At 53.8% G+C, this 19,273-nt stretch overlaps 1 protein-coding gene across 8 annotated transcripts in view; it reads right to left on the bottom strand.

Annotated features, from left to right (window-relative positions):
• Window positions 1-5,436: 5,436 nt before the first annotated feature.
• MAST3 (microtubule associated serine/threonine kinase 3) overlaps window positions 5,437-19,273 on the bottom strand; it is a 55,627-nt gene continuing 41,790 nt past the window's right edge. For 6 of the 8 annotated variants that reach the window (XM_077331514.1, XM_077331515.1, XM_077331512.1 and 3 more), the window contains 10 exons: window positions 18,902-19,024; window positions 18,049-18,158; window positions 17,727-17,872; window positions 17,154-17,386; window positions 16,080-16,280; window positions 15,123-15,349; window positions 14,327-14,449; window positions 11,965-12,101; window positions 9,240-9,421; window positions 5,437-8,399 (listed from right to left, as the gene is read on the bottom strand). In XM_077331514.1, coding sequence (XP_077187629.1) covers window positions 7,288-8,399; window positions 9,240-9,421; window positions 11,965-12,101; window positions 14,327-14,449; window positions 15,123-15,349; window positions 16,080-16,280; window positions 17,154-17,386; window positions 17,727-17,872; window positions 18,049-18,158; window positions 18,902-19,024 — 2,594 coding nt within the window. In that variant the 3' untranslated portion in view covers window positions 5,437-7,287. Of the gene's footprint in view, window positions 8,400-9,239; window positions 9,422-10,984; window positions 11,103-11,964; window positions 12,102-14,326; window positions 14,450-15,122; window positions 15,350-16,079; window positions 16,281-17,153; window positions 17,387-17,726; window positions 17,873-18,048; window positions 18,159-18,901; window positions 19,025-19,273 lie in introns of all 8 variants that reach the window. The other 2 variants (XR_013229887.1, XM_077331517.1) reach the window with 2 other exon arrangements.

Below are 19,273 nucleotides of genomic sequence, written 5' to 3' on the forward strand. Positions count from 1 at the left end.
GGAGTCTCAAAGCAGCTTACAGTCACCTTCCCTTCCTCTCCCCACAATAGACACCCTGTTCAACACAAGATCACTGTATAATACTTGATCATCTCGTAGTTAAATACTCTTCCAGCTCTATGACAACCCTGTATGCAGCTTTTGTTGATTTGAAATCAGCTTTTGACTCTGTGTCAAGGGAATTACTATGGGAGAAATTAGTTAAGACCAACATAGATAAGCGTCTTCTATTTTTGATATGTGTTATGTATGAAAATACTACCATCAGAATTAAGTGTAATGCCCATGGTCATCTGACTAATTCTATTAAAGCACAAGGGAGATAAGCAGGGTTGTGTTTTATCACCCCTATTGTTTAACATCTTTATAAATGATATGGCTGAACATTTTCAGAATCGTGAATTACATCCCCCCAGATTAGCTAACAAACATATCTCGCTAGTGCTCTATGCAGATGACGCTGTCCTGTTATCAAGAACGCCACATGGAATGAGAAGGGCCTTGGTTCTACTGGGTACTTATTGCCGATTGAACCAGCTAGAGGTCAATCATTCAAAAACAAAGATTATGGTTTTTGGTAAGAAGCCTAAAACATATACATGGCATCTCAATTCATCACCCATAGAACAGGTCAGATTTTACAAATATCTAGGAGTACTATTCCAATCAAATGGCCGTAGAAACTCCCATATATATCATATATTTCCTCAAATGGCCAGAGAAGCTCAGGTGCCATTCAGAAATTCTTCCGGCACAAAGGTGGGCATAATGTTCCCGCAGCCCTCAAGCTGTTCAAGGCAAAGCCTCTAGCACAGATGATGTATGGGGCCCCATTGTGTATAAATGCCAATATTTCCAGCCTAGAAAAGACCCAGGCTAAATTTTTAAGATCCCTGCGCCATGTACCAACCAGCATTTCTAACGCTTCAATCCGGGTGGAGACAGGAATGTATTCTGTCCAGACCAGAATATGGATATGTACGTCCATGTACTGGTTAAAATTGCTTTTTTCCACAAAGGGTTTGCTTTACCTAATGGTGTCTGAATCATTGGTTGTGCCGTGGATATCCACTCTTGAGAAAAAAACTTTGCTCATATGGTCTATCCAAACAGTTAATACTGTCTCTGGGTTTCAACCGAACAAAGGAAACGATAAAACAAAGAATCCTAGATATCCATCGCCTACAGGATTTCAATCAAGTAAAAAATCCCCTTTTTCCAATGCCTCCACTTAATAATTTGAGGCCATTACCTTATTTATCTAATCTTGTTTTCCCAGAACATAGGAGATCATTTACTCTCTTACGATATAACATGCTCTCATCCGCTTTTAGGGAAGGCTTACTAAAAAAAATGAAGATAGGTTGAGGGACTTGGGAATGTTCAGCCTGGAGAAAAGGAGGTTGAGAGGGGACATGATAGCCCTCTTTAAGTATTTGAAAGGTTGTCACTTGGAGGAGGGCAGGATGCTGTTCCCGTTGGCTGCAGAGGAGAGGACACGCAGTAATGGGTTTAAACTTCAAGTACAACGATATAGACTAGATATCAGGAAAAAGTTTTTCTCAGTCAGAGTCGTTCAGCAGTGGAATAGGCTGCCTAAGGAGGTGCTGAGCTCCCCCTCACTGGCAGTCTTCAAGCAAAGGTTGGATACACACTTTTCTTGGATGCTTTAGGACAGTGGTCCCCAACCTCCGGTCCGGGGACCGGTACCGGTCCGTAGATCAGTCGGTACCGGTCCGTGGCTCCTCCTCGTCCTCCTCCCTGGCTGCTGCCTCGCGGGCTGCCCTGCCACTCTGCCACTGGCTCAACTTTGGTGCTCTCCAGTGACCGCCGTGGCTGGGGCTCCCCCTCGGCATGGCACTGCACAGCTGCTGCTGGCAGCGCCCCCCAGCGGGCGGCGGGAAGTCAAGGGTGCCAGTGGGAATGCAAGTGGAACAGAGGCTCAGGCGGCGGCAACGTCCCTTGGCAAAAGACTACCCCCCCCCCCGGGCCTCAGTAAAATTGTCAAGCATTGACCGGTCCCCGGTGATAAAAAGGTTGGGGACCACTGCTTTAGGATGCTTATGGCTAATCCTGCGTTGAGCAGGGGGTTGGACTAGATGGCCTGTATGGCCCCTTCCAACTCTATGATTCTATGAAAATACCCATCTGTGATTGTTTATGCATTTACCAGGATGGGAGCATTGAGACATCTGAACATGTATTACTCCAATGTAGGCTATACAATCCATTCAGGGGAGAACTTATATCTTCCCTACAGAATAAGCCCAACTCAGAGGCAATCACAGACATGTTGTCAGACAAAAGCACAGAAATAACTTCTGTTGTGGCCAGATTTGCTTGGAGAGCAATCAAAACAAGGAAGAGCTGGGTGGATTTGGAGCAACTTAGGTAGAGAGAGTCTCAATTGCTTGAGATAATGCTTGTGAGTTTTAAAACCAGAATGATTCTTATAGCTGGAATGTTTTAATCTTTTTAATAATATTTAATATTTATAATATTTAAGTTATCAATGATTCTTTTATCTTGTTAATGCCAGATGTTTTTATGTACCTTGTAATTTGACTACTGGTCTAGTACTGTAAGAGCCTCCTGTGGTGCAGTGGTAAGGCAGCCGCCTGAAAGCTTTGGCCATGAGGCTGGGAGTTCAATCCCAGCAGCCGGCTCAAGGTTGACTCAGCCTTCCATCCTTCCGAGGTCGGTAAAATGAGTACCCAGCTTGCTGGGGGGTAAACGGTCATGACTGGGGAAGGCACTGGCAAACCACCCTGTATTGAGTCTGCCATGAAAATGCTGGAGGGCGTCACCCCAAGGGTCAGACATGACTCGGTGCTTGCACAGGGGATACCTTCACCTTTACCTAGTACTGTAATAATAAAGACTTGACTGACAGACACCCTGTGGGGGAGGGGAGGCTGAGAGAGCCCTGAGATTACTGAAGAAGAGTTGGTTCTTCTATGCCACTTTTCTCTACCTGAAGGAGTCTCAGAGTGGCTTACAGTCGCCTTCCCATTCCTCTCTCCACAACAGACACCCTGTGAGGTGGGTGAGGCTGAGTTTGCCCTGATATTCCTGCGTGGTCAGAACACCTTTATCAGTGCCATGGAGTGTCCAAGGTCACCCAGCTGGCTGCATGTGGGCGAGCGCAGAATCGAACCCAATTTGCCAGATTAGAAGTCCGCACTCCTAACCACTACACCAAACTGGTGTCAAAGTAATTCGCTTCTTTGGGGGCTGGGGGAAGTTGGACTGTGCAGAAATGAAATGTGTATTATGTAACAGCTTCTCTTTTGCTAAATGGATGTGTGGATTTTTTAAAAATGGGCAAACTGGGATTGCAGAGATTTAAAAAATAAAGTTTTTCTTCTGCTGAATGGCAAAAATTGAGTCCAATAGCAAGACCAACAAAGATTTGTTCAAGGCAGGAGCTTTCAGGTGCAGGCACTCTTCCTCAGACAAAATGGAACAAGGATCATGAGAGTACAGATATATAGAAAAGGTAAATCAGTGTCAAATTGGTAAACTGTGTCATGATATCCAAATGAAGTCATAGGATGCAGTATGATAATTCTTTGCTAAAACAGCTAATCAGTCCTTTTGAGTTCAGTTGTCCCTTCACAAAAACATTGGAGAAATAAAACTGTCCACGTTACTAATTAATGGCAGACACTTCCCCAGTTGTGTAAAGAAATAATTAAGAGAGACTCATTGCTGGCCCAATCCATCCCCACCCAAGCGTGGAAGCATCCCTGCAAGGGACAAGTTGTGCTGGCCAGTTATCTTGTCCTGAGACCAGAGAGTTAGATTTTAAATTATATTATATATATTACTAACATCGCATTACAGTCACATGGTCCCAAATAAAATAAAAAGAGAGGATTGTAAGGAATGTGTTGAATGAGGTTAGCATGCATAGCAAGGTAAAAAAACCTATGTCCTTACTGAGTCCAAGGTATGCCATTGTTTTGAGTGCTGTAATAACTTGCATTTCTGTTATCTCCCTTTCTAGAAGACGTTGGTTCTTATATGCCACTTTTCTCTACCCAAAGGAGTCTCAAAGCGGCTTCCATTCGCTTTCCCTTTTCTCTCCCCACAACAGACACCCTGCGAGGGAGGGGAGGCTGAAAGAGCCCTGAGATTACTGAAGAAGAGATGGCTCTTAGATGCCACTTTTCTCTGCCCGAAGGAGTCTCAAAGCAGCTTCCATTCACCTCCCCTTTTCTCTCCCCACAACAGACACCCCGTGAGGGAGGGGAGGCTGAGAGAGCCCTGAGATTACTGAAGAAGAAGAGTTGGTTCTTCGATGCCGCTTTTCTCTACCCGAAGGAGTCTCAAAGCAGCTTCCAATTGCCCTCTAGCTGATCGTCCTGCAGGAGGCATTTGTTGGAAAGTCTGTGTGTGCATGCAGTGAGGGGGTGGACAGAGCACTACCTTTGCATGCAGGCCCCCTTGGGGCATTCCCCTTAAAAGAATATTAAGTAACAGGGGCTAGAAAAGAACTCTCTGGCCCAGAAGGGCAGGAGAGACCATTCTGACCAAGGCAGAAGCAAATCTTCAGGCATAACAAAGCACTCAAAAGCTTTGCCTTGAATAAATCTTAGTTGGTCTTGAAGGAGCTCTTGGACTCTGATTTTGTTGTGCTCCTTCAGACCAACACGGCCACCCACTTGAATCTGTTCAGGCCTAGTTAAATTCTCTTCTTCTGGAGGCTTAACTACTGCCGGAGAAGCAAGTTTATGCAGGTGCAGAAAGCCCTCCCTGCCCACTGAGGTCCAGCCCAGGAAAAGGCAGCTGACCCTACGGCTAGGCGACGGCAATCTTCTCTTCAAAGGTCTCCCCTTGGGCGGGAACTCCAGTTCAAGTTGGGTCCTCACGAGTTGGTGGAACAGGCGTCCTTTCAACCCCCATTCCAAGGACTGCCCATTAGTTATTAGGCTGCTGGCCACCATCAAAGCCCTTCATGGCACTAGTGCTACAATAGCTTCCCTTCATTGGCAAAACCCACTGCTGCCTGCACATGCACAGTCTGGTGCCCCTTGCACAGGGCTCAGGAAGGCAAAATGGAGTTGTCCGAAGACCATTTCTATAATGGGAGTTTCCCTTAATGGGAAAGAGGCCACTTTGGACAGCAAATGCTCTCTCTGTTATTTTGTTTAATATCTGCATTGGTTAACCTTCTGTTATTTATTCCAGATTTCCGATTCATTTTCATTCCCACAGTCCTAGCCCCATGACACGGCTTACTTGAAGCCTGTGGATTCCGTTGGCTTCTGCAGAGTACGCCTCCATTTCTGTGGGGAAAAGGTCTATGAAGGACAAAACATTTGCAGGCCCCGCCCAAAGCCGATTTCCAGGTGGCAATAATTTCCGCTCCCCCCACCCCAAGAAAACACCCACTCACCCAACCCACCAAAGATGGCACATTGGAGTTTCATGTGTGGGGAGGAGAATGTTTTATTCCAACACAACACTCTGCTGAGACTCACTCCTTCATGCCTGGAATGCCCTGGGACGGGGCAGGTCCTACTTTGAGACATTTGAGGTTTTCTTTTTTTGGGGGGGGGGGGAATCCTTTTCTAAACACATGAGCAGGAGCATGAAAGACCACCCAGCAGACCCCTGAAGGTTTTCCCCAGCAGCCTCGGTGTGGAGGGAGGGCGATAGGACTACATGAGTGGATCGCACTAGAACTGTGCCCCAATACATATTTTACTTCAGCACAATTGAAGAAAATGAGCCAAATATGCTGAAGCTATCCATCTCAGTAGGAGTTCTAGAATTCGGAGGTCAAAAGGGAGACTGGCAGCACTTCACAGAATGAACTAGGAGCCAAGCCCCTGGCATTCAGGAATACAACGGGCACTAGATTGGGGTGTTTGTGGAAGAACTCTGCAGAGGGCCTCTCCCTTCCCCTGGGACCTGAATAGCCTGCAGGCAGCTGTTACGGCAGCATGTCCCTGGTTGCGGCCAGGTGTCTCGGTCGTCTAAGGCAGGGGTAGTCAACCTGTGGTCCTCCAGATGTCCATGGACTACAATTCCCATGAGCCCCTGCCAGCAAATGCTCATGGGGCTCATGGGAATTGTAGTCCATGGACGTCTGGAGGGCCACAGGTTGACTACCCCTGGTCTACCCCTGGACACCCGCCCTGAGTGGGTATGAAGCGCTGAGTGGCACTTAAGCCATGAGACCTCCTCCAAGTCCTTACCAGAAATATTAAGTGGAACAGATGTGACCTACTGTCATGGGCTAGGGCAGCACACCTGCTGTATCAGAACGTTGTAGGACAGCTTCAGAATGAGCAGTGCAAACTCTTCTAACGTTCCCATGAGCAGGGACTTCTGCCCACGGAATCCATTTTTCTTCCTCCCCACTCCTGTGGCAGCTCAGCATGTCAGTGCAGTTCTTGCCCCCCTGCCAGAGGGGGGGGGGGATAAGTGCATCGCTCAGGCTTCAGAGCCAGCTGGGAGTATGTTTCCTAGGTACAGGGCAGGAGCGAGTCTTCTGCCTTGACAGAAACAGATCCCGGAGAAAGAGCAATCCAGAAGGAGCAACACTTGGGGGGTGGGGCTGCATTTCTGGCCTTCCGCTTGGCCCTTGTGGGAGAGGCACGAGCACCGGCATCCTTTGGGCCAACGCAAGGGAAGGAGGAGGCAAAGGACACCGTCCCGGCAGGCGAGGAGCCATCTGTACGCAGAAAGCAGGGAAGGGGCCTCCAGGGCAGGGGCTTGGGGGAATGCGACTCCTTCCGCTGGCAAGGGGGGGGGGTGCGCAGGGCGGGGGCGGCTATAGCAGAAACAAAAACGGGACTGGGGGTCACCTTCAACCTTCATTTGTTCCCGTGGCCCTGGGAGGCATGCAGGGACCCGAAATTCTTCCGCACAGACTCCTGTGGCACAGAAATGGTGCTCAGCACACGGATCCCACGTGCACAGCCCCTTCTGCTCTCCCCAGCACAAAGACGACTCTTGTAAAATGGACCCAGAGACAGGACTGGCCCCAGAGAAACCCCAAGAACCACTTGGCAAAGATGTCTGGCCTCGGGCGGCCAGTGAAACATTCCTTCCCAGATTTCCCCTCCTCGATGTAAATTCGGCCAGGAGGATGCGATGGTGTGGAGGTTTGGGTGAAAAGCCTCGTTCCTCACCACACCCCGGCCCGACAGAACCAGCCGCACCTCTCCAGTGAACGGAAAGAGCACATCCACCCTGCCCAACCTCCACACCTGGGGGAGCCCAAGGATCAACAAGGAGGGAAGAAACCGGGAGGCAAAGCAGGCCCCTGCTGGGCTATTCTCCCTCCAGCGCTCTGCTGTGGCCTTGGCCCAGGGCCTCCTCCTGGTCCATCAGGGAAAGGCTGGCTCTGACAGACTCCTGATTCCGGACTTCCAGACTCCTCCAGGCGTGGCTCTCGGGGGATGCGGGAGGGGAGTCCCCAGTCCTGGGCCCCGCTCCCGGCAGTGCTGTGGACCCCCTCTGTTCCGGGCCCCCCTGGCGCTGGGAAGAGACGCTCTTGTACTCCACCGCCATCGTCCCATCCTCCTGCTCCGTGTACACCCGTGCCTCCAGCCGCGCCGGGTAGGAGGTGCCTTGGCACTCCCATGTGGCCATGCCGACCGCCGGTTCGCCCCCTTGCATGGCGATGTGGGGCACTGGCGAGGGCTTGGGGACCAAGACGACGGCTGAGCAGCAGGGCCTGCTCTCTGCCCAGGAAGCCAGGCAGGAGGCCCCATGGTGCCAGGCAGGAGGCTTGCTGCCCTCAGTCCGGCCGTCGCCCCCAGCCCCCGCCTCCAGCTCATCGAAGCTCACCTCCTGGACGGCCTCCTGCTTCTTGAAGGAGTCGCGGCGCTCAGAGAGGTTCAGCCGCCGCATGACCACCACCTCGTGGCTGTCGCTGGGCCCGTCGCAGAGGCAAGGAGCGCTGGGCTCTCTCTGCGCATCGGTGCGCCCGTCCTCACAGCTCTCCTCTCCCGGGACGCGCATCTCCAGGAAGAGCTTCCGAGTCCCAGAGTTCCTCTTCTCAGCCAGGCTGGGGGGGATTTTCTCAGCAGACTGGACCCGTTTGAGCAACGGGGAACGGGAGCCTTCAGCGCTGCGGGGTCGGGATGTCTGCCGCACCAGCATCGGTGGGGACAGAGTGTGGCCCGGGAAAGCCTGGGCACTCCTGGTGAAGGAGGGCAGTGGTGAAGGCGACCTCTGGGGGGAAGGGGGCTGTGGGGCAGAAGATGGGGCGCAGGCCAGCGGGGACGGGGGGATGCTGCTGGTTGACTTGCGGCGGCCGACCTTGTAGCGCTGGCTGCTGAGCTTGGGGGCCAGCCCGTGCAGGGAGCTCGGCCGGATGTGTCCTGCCGGAGAAGTGGGGGTGCTGGAGGACGGGGATGTGCTTTGTGGGGAGGCAGAATCTGACAAAGAGAAAAGGAGAGCCACTCAGCGGCCACAAGCGGTGCTCCTCCCACCGAGCTCCACAAACAGTGCCCCTCCCACCGAGCTCCCCAAATGGTACCCCTCCCACCGAGCTCCACAAACAGTGCTCCTCCCACAGAGCTCCACAAAAGGTGCCCCTCCCTCCGAGCTCCCCAAATGGTACCCCTCCCACCGAGCTCCACAAACAGTGCTCCTCCCACAGAGCTCCACAAAAGGTGCCCCTCCCTCCGAGCTCCCCAAATGGTACCCCTCCCACCGAGCTTCACAGTGCTCCTCCCACAGAGCTCCATAAAATGTGCTCCTCCCACAGAGCTCCACAAACAGTGCTCCTCCCACAGAGCTCCCCAAATGGTACCCCTCCCACCGAGCTCCACAAACAGTGCTCCTCCCACAGAGCTCCACAAAAGGTGCCCCTCCCTCCGAGCTCCCCAAATGGTACCCCTCCCACCGAGCTCCACAGTGCTCCTTCCACAGAACTCCACAAAAGGTGCCCCTCCCTCCGAGCTCCCCAAATGGTACCCCTCCCACCGAGCTCCACAAACAGTGCTCCTCCCACAGAGTTCCATAAAATGTGCTCCTCCCACAGAGCTCCACAAACAATGCTCCTCCCACAGAGCTCCCCAAATGGTACCCCTCCCACCGAGCTCCACAAACAGTGCCCCTCCCACAGAGCTCCAGAAATGTTGCTCCTCCCACCAAGCTCCACAAACGGTGCCCCTCCCACCGAACTCCCGGAGGTGAGGGGGAGGGGACTTTCTAGTTCCCACAGAGATGCAAAGGATAGCACATATGCAATAGAGGCAGATGTCACTTCCTACCTGGGGGGATGTCCGGGACAGGGCTGCGGCAGGGGGTGGCTGGCCCCGGAGACGGGCTGTGCGTAGGAGACCCTGGGAGGCTCTCGCTGGATGACAGGGAGTGATGGAGCCCTGAGGAGAAGCTGCGGCTGGTGTGCAGGGCAGACGTTTGCTTGGAGATCTTCTTGAAGAGGCATTTCCTCCTGGGGAGAGGAAGGAAAAGCTGTGCTCGTGAAAAACATCCAGACCCTGGCGGAGGTGGAAACAGGCGGCTTATGGCAACATCTTAACACCACATTAGGAGCAGCTCATCTGAAGGGGAAGAAGGTAAAGATGTTCAGTGGAAGACATCTTCCTGGAACCTGGAGCCGGAGGTGCAGAAGTTGGAGAGGTCAGATGCAAGTGCCAAGATCCAAAGGTACCATCAGAAACCGAGATCTGAAGGTTACCATCCACGTCTTATGGCTTATGCCCACCCCAGGGCCCTCCGGACCCGCGGGGAAATCTGCTTGGCCTTGACCAGGGCCATGGCCTTTCTGGCTTTGGCCTCTGCCTGGTGGAATGAACCTCCGGGAGAGCCAAGTGCCTTGATGGAGCTGTCTATGTGCCGCAGGGCCTGCAAGATGAATCTCTCCCACCAGGCACCGTAGCTGAGCACTCCTTGCAATACATCTCGCGGATTGTTATATGTACTGTTATTGTGTTAATGGGGCTTTTATGGGGTAATTGCTATGGTTTTAATGGTTAGCCACCTTGAGGTGACAAAAGTCATGGGAAGCGGGATATAAATCCAAGAACAAACAAACAAATGAACGAACAAACAAATGAACGAACAAACAAACAAACGTTGACCCAGAACCATTCATGGGCACGCCTAAGAGACAAAGCAGCAGGCGTATGCATATGGCTCTTGTTTTAAGATCTATGTTTCCATCCACAGAGTCTGTGTAATTTTTTTGACTGCTCATGTGTAACATCTAAAACATGCCCATGGAGTTGTGGTTCTGGATACATTTATGCATTTTTTCCTGGCCAGTGTTTACTGTCTTTTTACTACAGTTCTTAAATCTGTTCCTATCGGTCCCCCTGAACAAGCATATACAAACTGTATAGGGAAAGCCTTGAGGATGGATATGAACCCCTCATGAGCTACAGTTTGTGATGAATTCTGGTGTGTGTGTGAAGTTCACGGCCGGCCGGCTGTCTCTGGAGAGCTTGTGCTGGTTCATGGAGTGCTGGTCCTTATTACCAAACTATCTAAATGTTTAAAAACTTCAAACGTAACTTGGAGGTCATTTGAGGAACGTTCAGGGGTGGTCCCCTGCGACTTTGATGTCTCTAGCTTGCACAAGATTTGTTCATACCACCCCGAATCTTCTATGCCTGTGAGAATCGCCTCCTGTCATTTTGACAAGCACAAGTCCCAGAGATTCAGGAGTCTACAGATTGGCTCCTGTCCAAGCTAGAGACAGCAAGCTCACAGGGGTCTCCCAGCTGCCACTCCTCTACCCACCCCGAATTTGGTGAGGATTGGGTTTACAGGTTCTGAGTCTCTGCTGCTATATTCCTGCCCCTAAAAAAGGTGCCCCCAGGAAAGGGGGAACGTATATTCAATTCCCATGGAACTTGGGAGGGTGGGAAGTGGAGAGTCAGCCAGAGAGCCCCTACAAATTTGTTGCCTACAGCTTGTTGGGGGGCCTTTCTAGTGAGTCAGAAGCCAAACAAGTTCATTTGGACTCTAAACATGGGCTGAGAACCGGGCATACCATGGACTGCCTTCTCCTAGTTGGTGCCCATCCCTTGACTGCATAACTGAATGAATACACTCTTTCCAATACACTCTTGTCTTTCTGGTCCTGGATTTTGGACTGTCTTTGGTGTGGCCTGCAGGAAGGCATTAAGCATACTGAATGTACACAATTAAAACACAAGACTCAATGATAAACCGGAATTGTCAGCATTTTCATGGAAGTGAGACATTTAAAAACATTTTCATAATCTTATTTCATTTATATATTTTATAATGCAGCAGTTCGTTAGTTAGTCAATTAGTTAATTATATTTATATGCCACCCTCCCCTGAAGCTCAGGGCGGTTTACATGGAACTGGAGAAAGACAATACAAATAACACGATAAATTGAACAACGGCAATACGGTCATAACAGAAGAACAATAACACAATGGAACAAACATGGTGAGAATGTCCATTTTAACTGTAACATACTGATGGCCCCGTAAGATGGACATGTCGGTGGTGGTTTTCATGGGAGGGGGCTCAGGGGCCAGTGGGTAGTGATTGAATTCAGGTTGACCTCAACCAAATGCCTGGCGGAGGAGCTCCCTTTTGCAGGCCCTGTGGAACTGTTAAAGCTCACTAGGGCCCTGACCTCCTCTGAGAGCTCGTTCCACCAGGTGGGGGCCAAGACAGAGAAGGCTGTGGCCCTGGTTGAGGCCAGGCGGGCTTCCTTGGGGCCAGTGACCACCAGTCAGTTGGTAGTAGCAGGTTGTAAGACTCTGAGGGGTGTAGGCAGAGAGGAGGTCCCTCAGGTACACGGGGCCCAGAGCCTTAACCCTCATCCAGAATTTGAAAACAGCAGTCATTCATTTTAGCAAGGCTCTTCTGCCTGCACTGCAGAGCTGTTGGGCTGAAGAGCCACATGCAGCTGTTTCTCAAGCCTCAGTAAGAGCCTGCAGCTGTGGCCCGCTCTCCCCCTCCTCCACAGCTGGTCCCAAAACCCCTCCTACCGATCTTGGCCGTCCCGCTTACGGCTCTTCTTGCTTCTGCGGGCCATCCGCGTCTTGGAGCTGTTCTTCCGCGCAGGGCCCACCTTGATGCTGGTGTTTTCCAGGGCTGTTGTCCTCAGCGACACCTTGTGGCCACTCTGAGGGAAGGAAGGAGAGGGGAGGCCCCCGTTGCACCCTGAATCTGCACAAAGCCCCCCCAGCCCCCCTGGAGCCCCCCTAGTCTGGTCATGTATTTGCTCAATGGTTTTCTGTTTGTTTGTTTTCTTTATTTGCTTCCTTAGCTTTACTTAAAGCCCTTCCACCCTATTCCACCCGGCAGACTTCCAGATCATCAAGAAGCAGGATTATAGAGCAAAACAGGAAAGGTTTTCCCTTCACAAAAGTCTACCCTTTAACGGACCATTTTCAAAACACATCTCATAGGTCTGAATTGTTATTTCTTTTTGCTCTGGGTTTTTATAGCTAATGAAACACACAGCTCTAAGACTTTCAGACAGGAAGCAGACTGAATTTATGCAATTAAAACACAGGACTTAATGATCAATTGGAATTGTCAGCATTTTTATGGAAGTAAGATTTTTAGAAGAAGAGTTGGTTCTTCTATGCTGCTTTTCTCTACCCAAAGGAGTCCCAAGCGGCTTCCAGTCGCCTTCCCTTTCCTCTCCCCACAACAGACACCCTGTGAGGTGGGTGAGGCTGAGAGAGCCATGAGATTCCTGCTCGGTCAGAACAGTTTTATCAGTGCCGTGGTGAGCCCAAGGTCACCCAGCTGGTTGCATGTGGAGGAGCGGGGAATCAAATCCGGCTTGCCAGATTAGAAGTTTGCACTCCCAACCACTACACCAAAATGTTTTCATAATTTTTGCTTATTAATTGCAATTGTAGACTGCTGTTCCTGGACCAGCCACCTTGTGCAGTTAACATGAGGCGTTTGTTCCAGAAGAGCTCTTAAGGGTGTAACTCAGCCTGTCCTTTGGGGTGGCCGGCCGCCACTATTATTACTGGACTCCTTTCCCTTGTGACTGGGTTGCTTTCGTGTCCATGGCAACCCACACAGTTTGAACAAACCTTCTTTGGGGAAAGCTCATTGGCACACGGTTGTAGTATTTCACGTTTGAAAAGACAAATATGGCTTAATATTTATGTAATTTGTAATGAGCACCTTAATATATGTTGGCATATTTTCTGAGCCATCAGGGGTGCTTGTTTATTTTAACTACTGGAAATGCTACGGTATATTAAAGCAACAGATTTGAAGCTATATGTTACATTCCTGTCTGTAGCAACAGCCATTAATTTTAATTATCCTCTATATTATAAAATATTGCTATTTGGGTTTTTACAGCTTGTTTACTGCACCCACAATTATAACAGGAAGACAAGGATTCTCCTTCCTCCCTTTGCTTGAGAAGAAATCTCAAGGGAGGGCAAGGGAGATCCATTTTTGAATTCTTACCATGTAACAGCTTAGGTGCAGAGCTCCTGATTGAACTCATAAAACCTATGTTTTTTTCATTTTACCTTCCCATGATCCCTACCATGTTAGCCTAGTAAACTAGTGTTAACACAGCCGGCGCCGCGGACTAAATAAAGCCGTAAGGGCTTAGGGGGAGGAGTTAGGGCGGGCTCTGTTCGGGATGAGGAAGGGTGCCAATTGGCCCCTTCCTCCGGACAGACCATCGGCCGGGCCAATCGGTAGGCGCAAAGTGCCTGCTGATTGGCCCGACCGATTCCTGCCCTGCTGACAAGGGAGCAACCACGCAGCTCGCAGTTGCTCCCTTGCCGGCGGCCTGATGCGGTGAGAGGCGTGAAGCGCCTCTCTCCACATCAGGCCGCCGGCCAAGGGAGCCCCTCCGCCGGCAGTTGCGTGCAGCACAGCTGCCGGGGGCTCCCTTGCCTAATGGCCGCCGGAAAGAAGAAACCGCCGAGGAGCAGCTGCCGCTGCTGGGCACAGCACCAGGGCGCCGGGGAGCCGCCGCACGAACCCACGGCCTCCCTTCTCCACTCCTTTCCCGGGCCGCTGCCTCCTCTTTCGGGTACGCTACCTTCCCTCACCCTCCCCTCGCCTGTCCCTCGCTCTGCCCCCGCCTGCTAGCGCCCATTGTATTTCTTATACAATGGGCTTTTTTCCTAGTCTTTTAAAATACTTTAATACTGCCTTGTCTAGTCTCATCATTTATATATTCTCTGCTACTTTTACACAAAATATATCCAATATAAGTTATGGGTCCAGATTTGTTTTCTGTGCACATTTAAGTTTTGTGAGACCTGGTGTTAAAAGACTAGAAAACAGTAGGAAGCTTTTTTGTTTGCAATTTTTTTTGCATGTTTGTTTTTTTGGAGAGCGTCCTCAGCCCCGTACCTTCAGCAGCAGCTCCACAACATCCATGTGCACCAGGCCCTGGACTGGCTCCCCGTTCACGTGGGTAATGAGATCTCCTGCCTTCAGCCCCGCCTCCTGGGCTGGACTGCCATCCTCAACACTCTGGAACACAAATGGATCCAGCAGCCCCCTGTGAAGTCTTCCCTGCTTGCTGTGGCCAAGAGACATCACGGCCCAAGAAGGTCCTTGCCCCAGCATTTCGACAGCTGGGGTCTGCTGTTAGCATCCGTTCAAAGGCAGCCATTGGGGTGGGGGTGGGGCATATGCGTGTATATGGGAAAATCCACTTACAAATCACCAATCCACCAGGAAGCTCACTGGGTGACCCAGAACAAGCTACAACCTCTGGTTGAGCCTAGCCCACTGTACAGGGTAGTTGTGAGGACAAACAGAAGCCGTGAATCAAACAAGAGAGATCAGTCAGGATGTTCTAGCTTCTCGCCCCACAATGCCAAGCAAAGAGGGAGGATGTTCTAGTCTTGTCCACACAGACCCCTCCCTGTATCCATGCAGACACATATACCCCCCACCCCCTGCACACACAGACTCCTTATATGGACTCAGACCGCTGCTCCAGGTCAGTTACTTCCTGCTCTGACTGGCAGGGCCTCTCCGGGTCCTGCCTGGTCCTTCCCACTGGAGGTGCGCCTGGGGACTGAGCCGGAAACCCGCTGCCTGCCAAGCAGAGGCTCTGCCCCTGGGCCTCAGCATCCTCCCTTGCCTTCGGTCACCCCAAGATGCAGCCCTTCCCCCCCCCCCGGCACCCTTGCCTCACCCAAACCATGTGGTGCATGACGTAGACGTCGCTGTCGCCCATGTAGACGCGAATGGCCCTTAAGTTGAAGCCGTACTTCTTGCCTGAGCTGTGGACCACAATGGGGGGGCGCAGGCTGGCCCCCCCGAGCGAGGAGTCTCGGCTTGGGGAGGAGTCTCGGGAAGACGGGTTGGAGGAGAGGGAGCGGGGTGAAACGGGGCTCATGAGGGCGCCCCCGCTGGAGTCATCTGTCAAAAGCAAGGGAGGGGGTCACAGAGCAGCTCCCCCGAGGCCTGTCTCCAGTTCAAGGGTCTGACACCAGGGCTTGGAACAGCCACAAAACAGCTGTCAAGGCTTTCTGTCCGCCACTCGGGGTAGACCAGTGCCCTGTGAGGGCACCTGCGGCCACAGCAACCTATCAAAAAATCCGCACAGCCAATGGAATTCCAAGTGGCCGAGCAGAAGCCGGGCTGACCAGAACCCTCACCTTAGCCCTGCCCATTTTCTCAAAACACACTTGGTGTGTGCCTGGAGGAGTGCCAGCAAACGCCCCGGCACCCCCAGGCTCCACTCTGGGCTGCTGGGCAAGACCTTCCTCTGCCTGGAGAGAGGACAGATCTGGCTCAATCGAGCATCCAGGTCCTCCTAGAGCAGCTCTCTGGGCTCAGGTCCCCTGCTTGGCCTCCTCTGCGGTGGACAGAGGGATCGGCAGGCCTGACGGTGGAGCCCTTTCAAGGGATTAGCAATCTCTTTAGCTTGCAGGCAGCCCATAGTTCTGATGGCACCCACAGCAGTCTGGAGGGGCCAGGCTAGAACTGCTTTTGCAGCCCTCCCCCAAATCTCTGCCCCACCCCTCCCTGGTTGACCCCTGACCCTTCCGTCCTGCAATGCAGGCAGCCTCTGCAGCACCCCCTCGTCCAGTCTTCCGGTGGGGGTGGTGGTGGTGGGGGTGGTGGTGGGAAATGCGACTTGACAAACCTGAGCAGATGATGAGGGAGAGGGCCGAGACGGAGGCGGACTTGGGCACCCTGCCCCCTGGCGAGACGCGATGCTTCCCCAGAGCCTCTCGGCGGCCCCCCAGCCAGCGAACGCTCTCGGGCTCCGGGCCGTGCGGGGTAGAGCTCTTGGTGCCGGTGCTGTTGCTCCGCAGTCGGGCGCAGCTCAAGTTGAACAGGTCAGCTGGGAGGAAAAGAAGCAGATGCCCGTGGAGCAGCACAGACCTCCTGAGTCAGAGAAACTAAGCCCCTGACCCCCAAAAGGCACCCTTCCCAGAGTCACCTCCCCAAGTCTCCCTCCCTGCTGCTCTTGCCCCGCAAGCCAGGTCCCTGGTCCACCTTCGCAGAATCAGGGGCTCAAGTTGTCACAGGAGGGTGGGCGGGAACCTGCGTTCCCCCCCATGCAAGGAACCTTCTGCTGCTCTGGTGGCGTCTTCCGCCAGGGGCAGGCTTCCACCAGAGGGAGCCAAGCGCCACCCGCAGGAAGCAAGCAAGCCACTGTGGGGCGGGCACACGAGAGGCGCACTCAGGAGCGATCAAGCAGGACAGTCAAAGGGGACGTCCGAACCCTTCCTCTGTCTCACAAGGCGAGATTCCAAACCGGGACTGGAAGCGGCTCTAAAGGTCTTCCTGCCACAAACCTACTCCAGAGTAGCCACACGAAAGCCCGTCTGCTCCCCATCGGCATTAAGGGCTCATTATTAGTCCTCTTGGGAGAGAAATGAACAGTGCTGGTTGACCCTGCAGGGCTGCTGTGAGGATTCTTGTGTCTTACATGCGGAAAGCCTTCTGCAGCCGTTTTGCCATTTCTCCCACCAGCCCGTGTCAGGATTCTTCGTGGCTGGCCGGACACAGGCCCTGGTGCAGACAGCCCATCTCCAGGACAAAGACCGCTTGGGGGAAAGGCTCCTTCCGCCAGAGACAGGAAAGGTTGCCGGTGGGGAGGGTCCCACAGCCTGGCTGGGCGCAAGGTGACCTTCTGGGGGCTTTGCAGGGGGTGGGGGGCTGCTGAGGCTTCTGCCTCTGGACCTGCATCCCAGGAGCCCCCTGCACACACCTGACAGCTGCGAGGCCTTGCTGGGCACTCTTGGCGTAGCCGCCTCGGGGTCCCCCACCACGAACAGCGGACGGTCCCAGTTTGCTGGGCCCCGGGCAGAGCTCTCTTCCTCGGAAAAGGAGAACTTGGGCATGGCCTCCAGGCTGCACGTGCTGCTGAGGGTGGCCGGGCTGTGGCTGTGCTCCTGCCGGAAGGCGTGGAAGGTCGAGCCGCAGGACGTCCACGCACGGAGCCTGAGCAGGAGGGAGGGACGTCAGGAGGGGCCTGGCCCCAGGGGAGCTGGAGAGCACCCAGAGGCCAGAGCAGCCTGCTTCCCCCTGGCCACTTAGAGTTGTTTGTGGCCTCCCAGGGGCCAGCCAGCCACGGAGCACTGCCTCGTCAAGCCAGCCACGGAGAACCACCTACCCCTCGGCAGCCTTTCAGGGCAGAGTCTCGGCAGGCCAAGCAGGCCAGAGGACCCTTAAAGGCACAGGCTGCCCCCATCGTCCCAGCACCGCCCTTCCCACTGCCAGAGGCCGGCGGTGTGGCCCATGGCGTGGCCCGTGGCCTACAGCTGGGGCTCCGGCTGCTCACCTGGCCTCTGGAGCCACGGTGCGGCCCTTCTCCTCGTCTCCGGAGCTGCGATCCGCCCTCTCGGCCCCCTCCTTGTCCTGGCTCTGCTCGGCCAGCGGGCAGCTGAGGCCGGAGGGACTGGCCAAGTACTCGGAACTGCTGTAGACCTGGAAGGGCCCAGGGGGATGGAGAGAGGGGGGACTCAGAAGCTGCCCTCTGAACGGGACAGCAGCAGAGGGTCCCTCTGCCAGGAAGGCCCCGCTGTGGGGCTGGGCTTTCAGTGGCCTCCCAGCCCTGGAGAGAAACGGGCTTTGGCAGCGCTCAAGTGCCAGGCGTGGCCAACCTTGCTGAACCGGTGGGAACAGGAGGAGAACTGCCGGATCTCCAGGGAGGACTCTTCGTTGGTGGTGTCCTCGTCATCAGAGCCCAGGTGCCGGTAGCGCTCCAAGCGAGCTAGGGAAGGGGAGGAAGAGAGACGCCGGCTCAGGGGGCCTGACCTGCAGGTGGAAGCTCTCCAGCTAAATGGATCAGGCCCACAGGTCCAGGGAAAGGCCCTGTGCTGCGTAACGGCCATTACTTGGGTCAGCAGCTCAGTGCCGGAGCATTCGTGGGGCGCCCCTACGGCCCTTGGCCCCGCCCCGGGCACCTGCAAGGGCTGGGATCTCAGGGGTGGGGAAAGGCCCCTCCCTGACTGCCACCCAGGACAGCCGTTGCCAGCTAGACCCAGGGCCTGACTCTGCACAGGGCTGCTCCCTGTGCCTGTGCGTGTTTTGCACTTGTGCAGTCCCCTGGCATCTCTCAGGGCTGGGGAAAACCCTCCTCTGCCAGAGAGCCCCTGGAGAGCTTCTGCCAGGCAGAACAGATCACACAGAGCTAAAGGGGCTCCTTCAAGGCCGCTTGACGGGGAGCGACACGACCTGGGATAAACCCTCTGCAGTCTTTGTGGGCCTTCTGGCCTCAGTGCCCCCGGGTTCCCCTCCCAGGAGGGAAGATTCAGAGACAAACTGGCTGCCTTTGAGTTTGCTGAAGGCTGTGCAGTTACTAGGCGGAACAAGCATTCTGGCAGGATGAATTTGGGCTCGAGGGAACCCCCTTCCCACCAGCACCACCTCCAGTTCGACCCCCCCCCCCCCCCGTTTCTTCCTTTTGCAGCTGCCTTCCTCCTGTGGGTCAACTCCACCCAGCAGGGGCCTTACTGTCAAAGTAACTGGTGTCATCGTCGGCCTCCAGCTGGGGAATGAACTCGGCCTTCTGCCGGAGCAGCCCATTCCAGTCCAGGCCACGGAAGAAGGAGTGCTGCTTCACTTCGTGAGCCCCTCCTGGCGGACAAGACACGGGCTGTTTGTTTGCCTGCACCCTTCGCACCCAGATCTTCCTTCCAGGCCAGGGGCCGCTTAAGGAGAGGCCCTCTCTTGTGACACTCCCAGCTCATTTTCACAAGAAGCCAGAGAGAGAATGCGCTCATCCAACATGGCGGGGTTTGAACCTGGGTTCCCCCAGCCCTGTCTTCTGAGTGCCACGCCCAAGGTAAGCCCCCTCCATTCCCCAAGGGCTGCCCCTCCCCGGCC

The sequence above is a fragment of the Paroedura picta genome, chromosome 4 (genome assembly GCF_049243985.1).
Source record: "Paroedura picta isolate Pp20150507F chromosome 4, Ppicta_v3.0, whole genome shotgun sequence".
NCBI lineage: Eukaryota > Metazoa > Chordata > Lepidosauria > Squamata > Gekkonidae > Paroedura > Paroedura picta.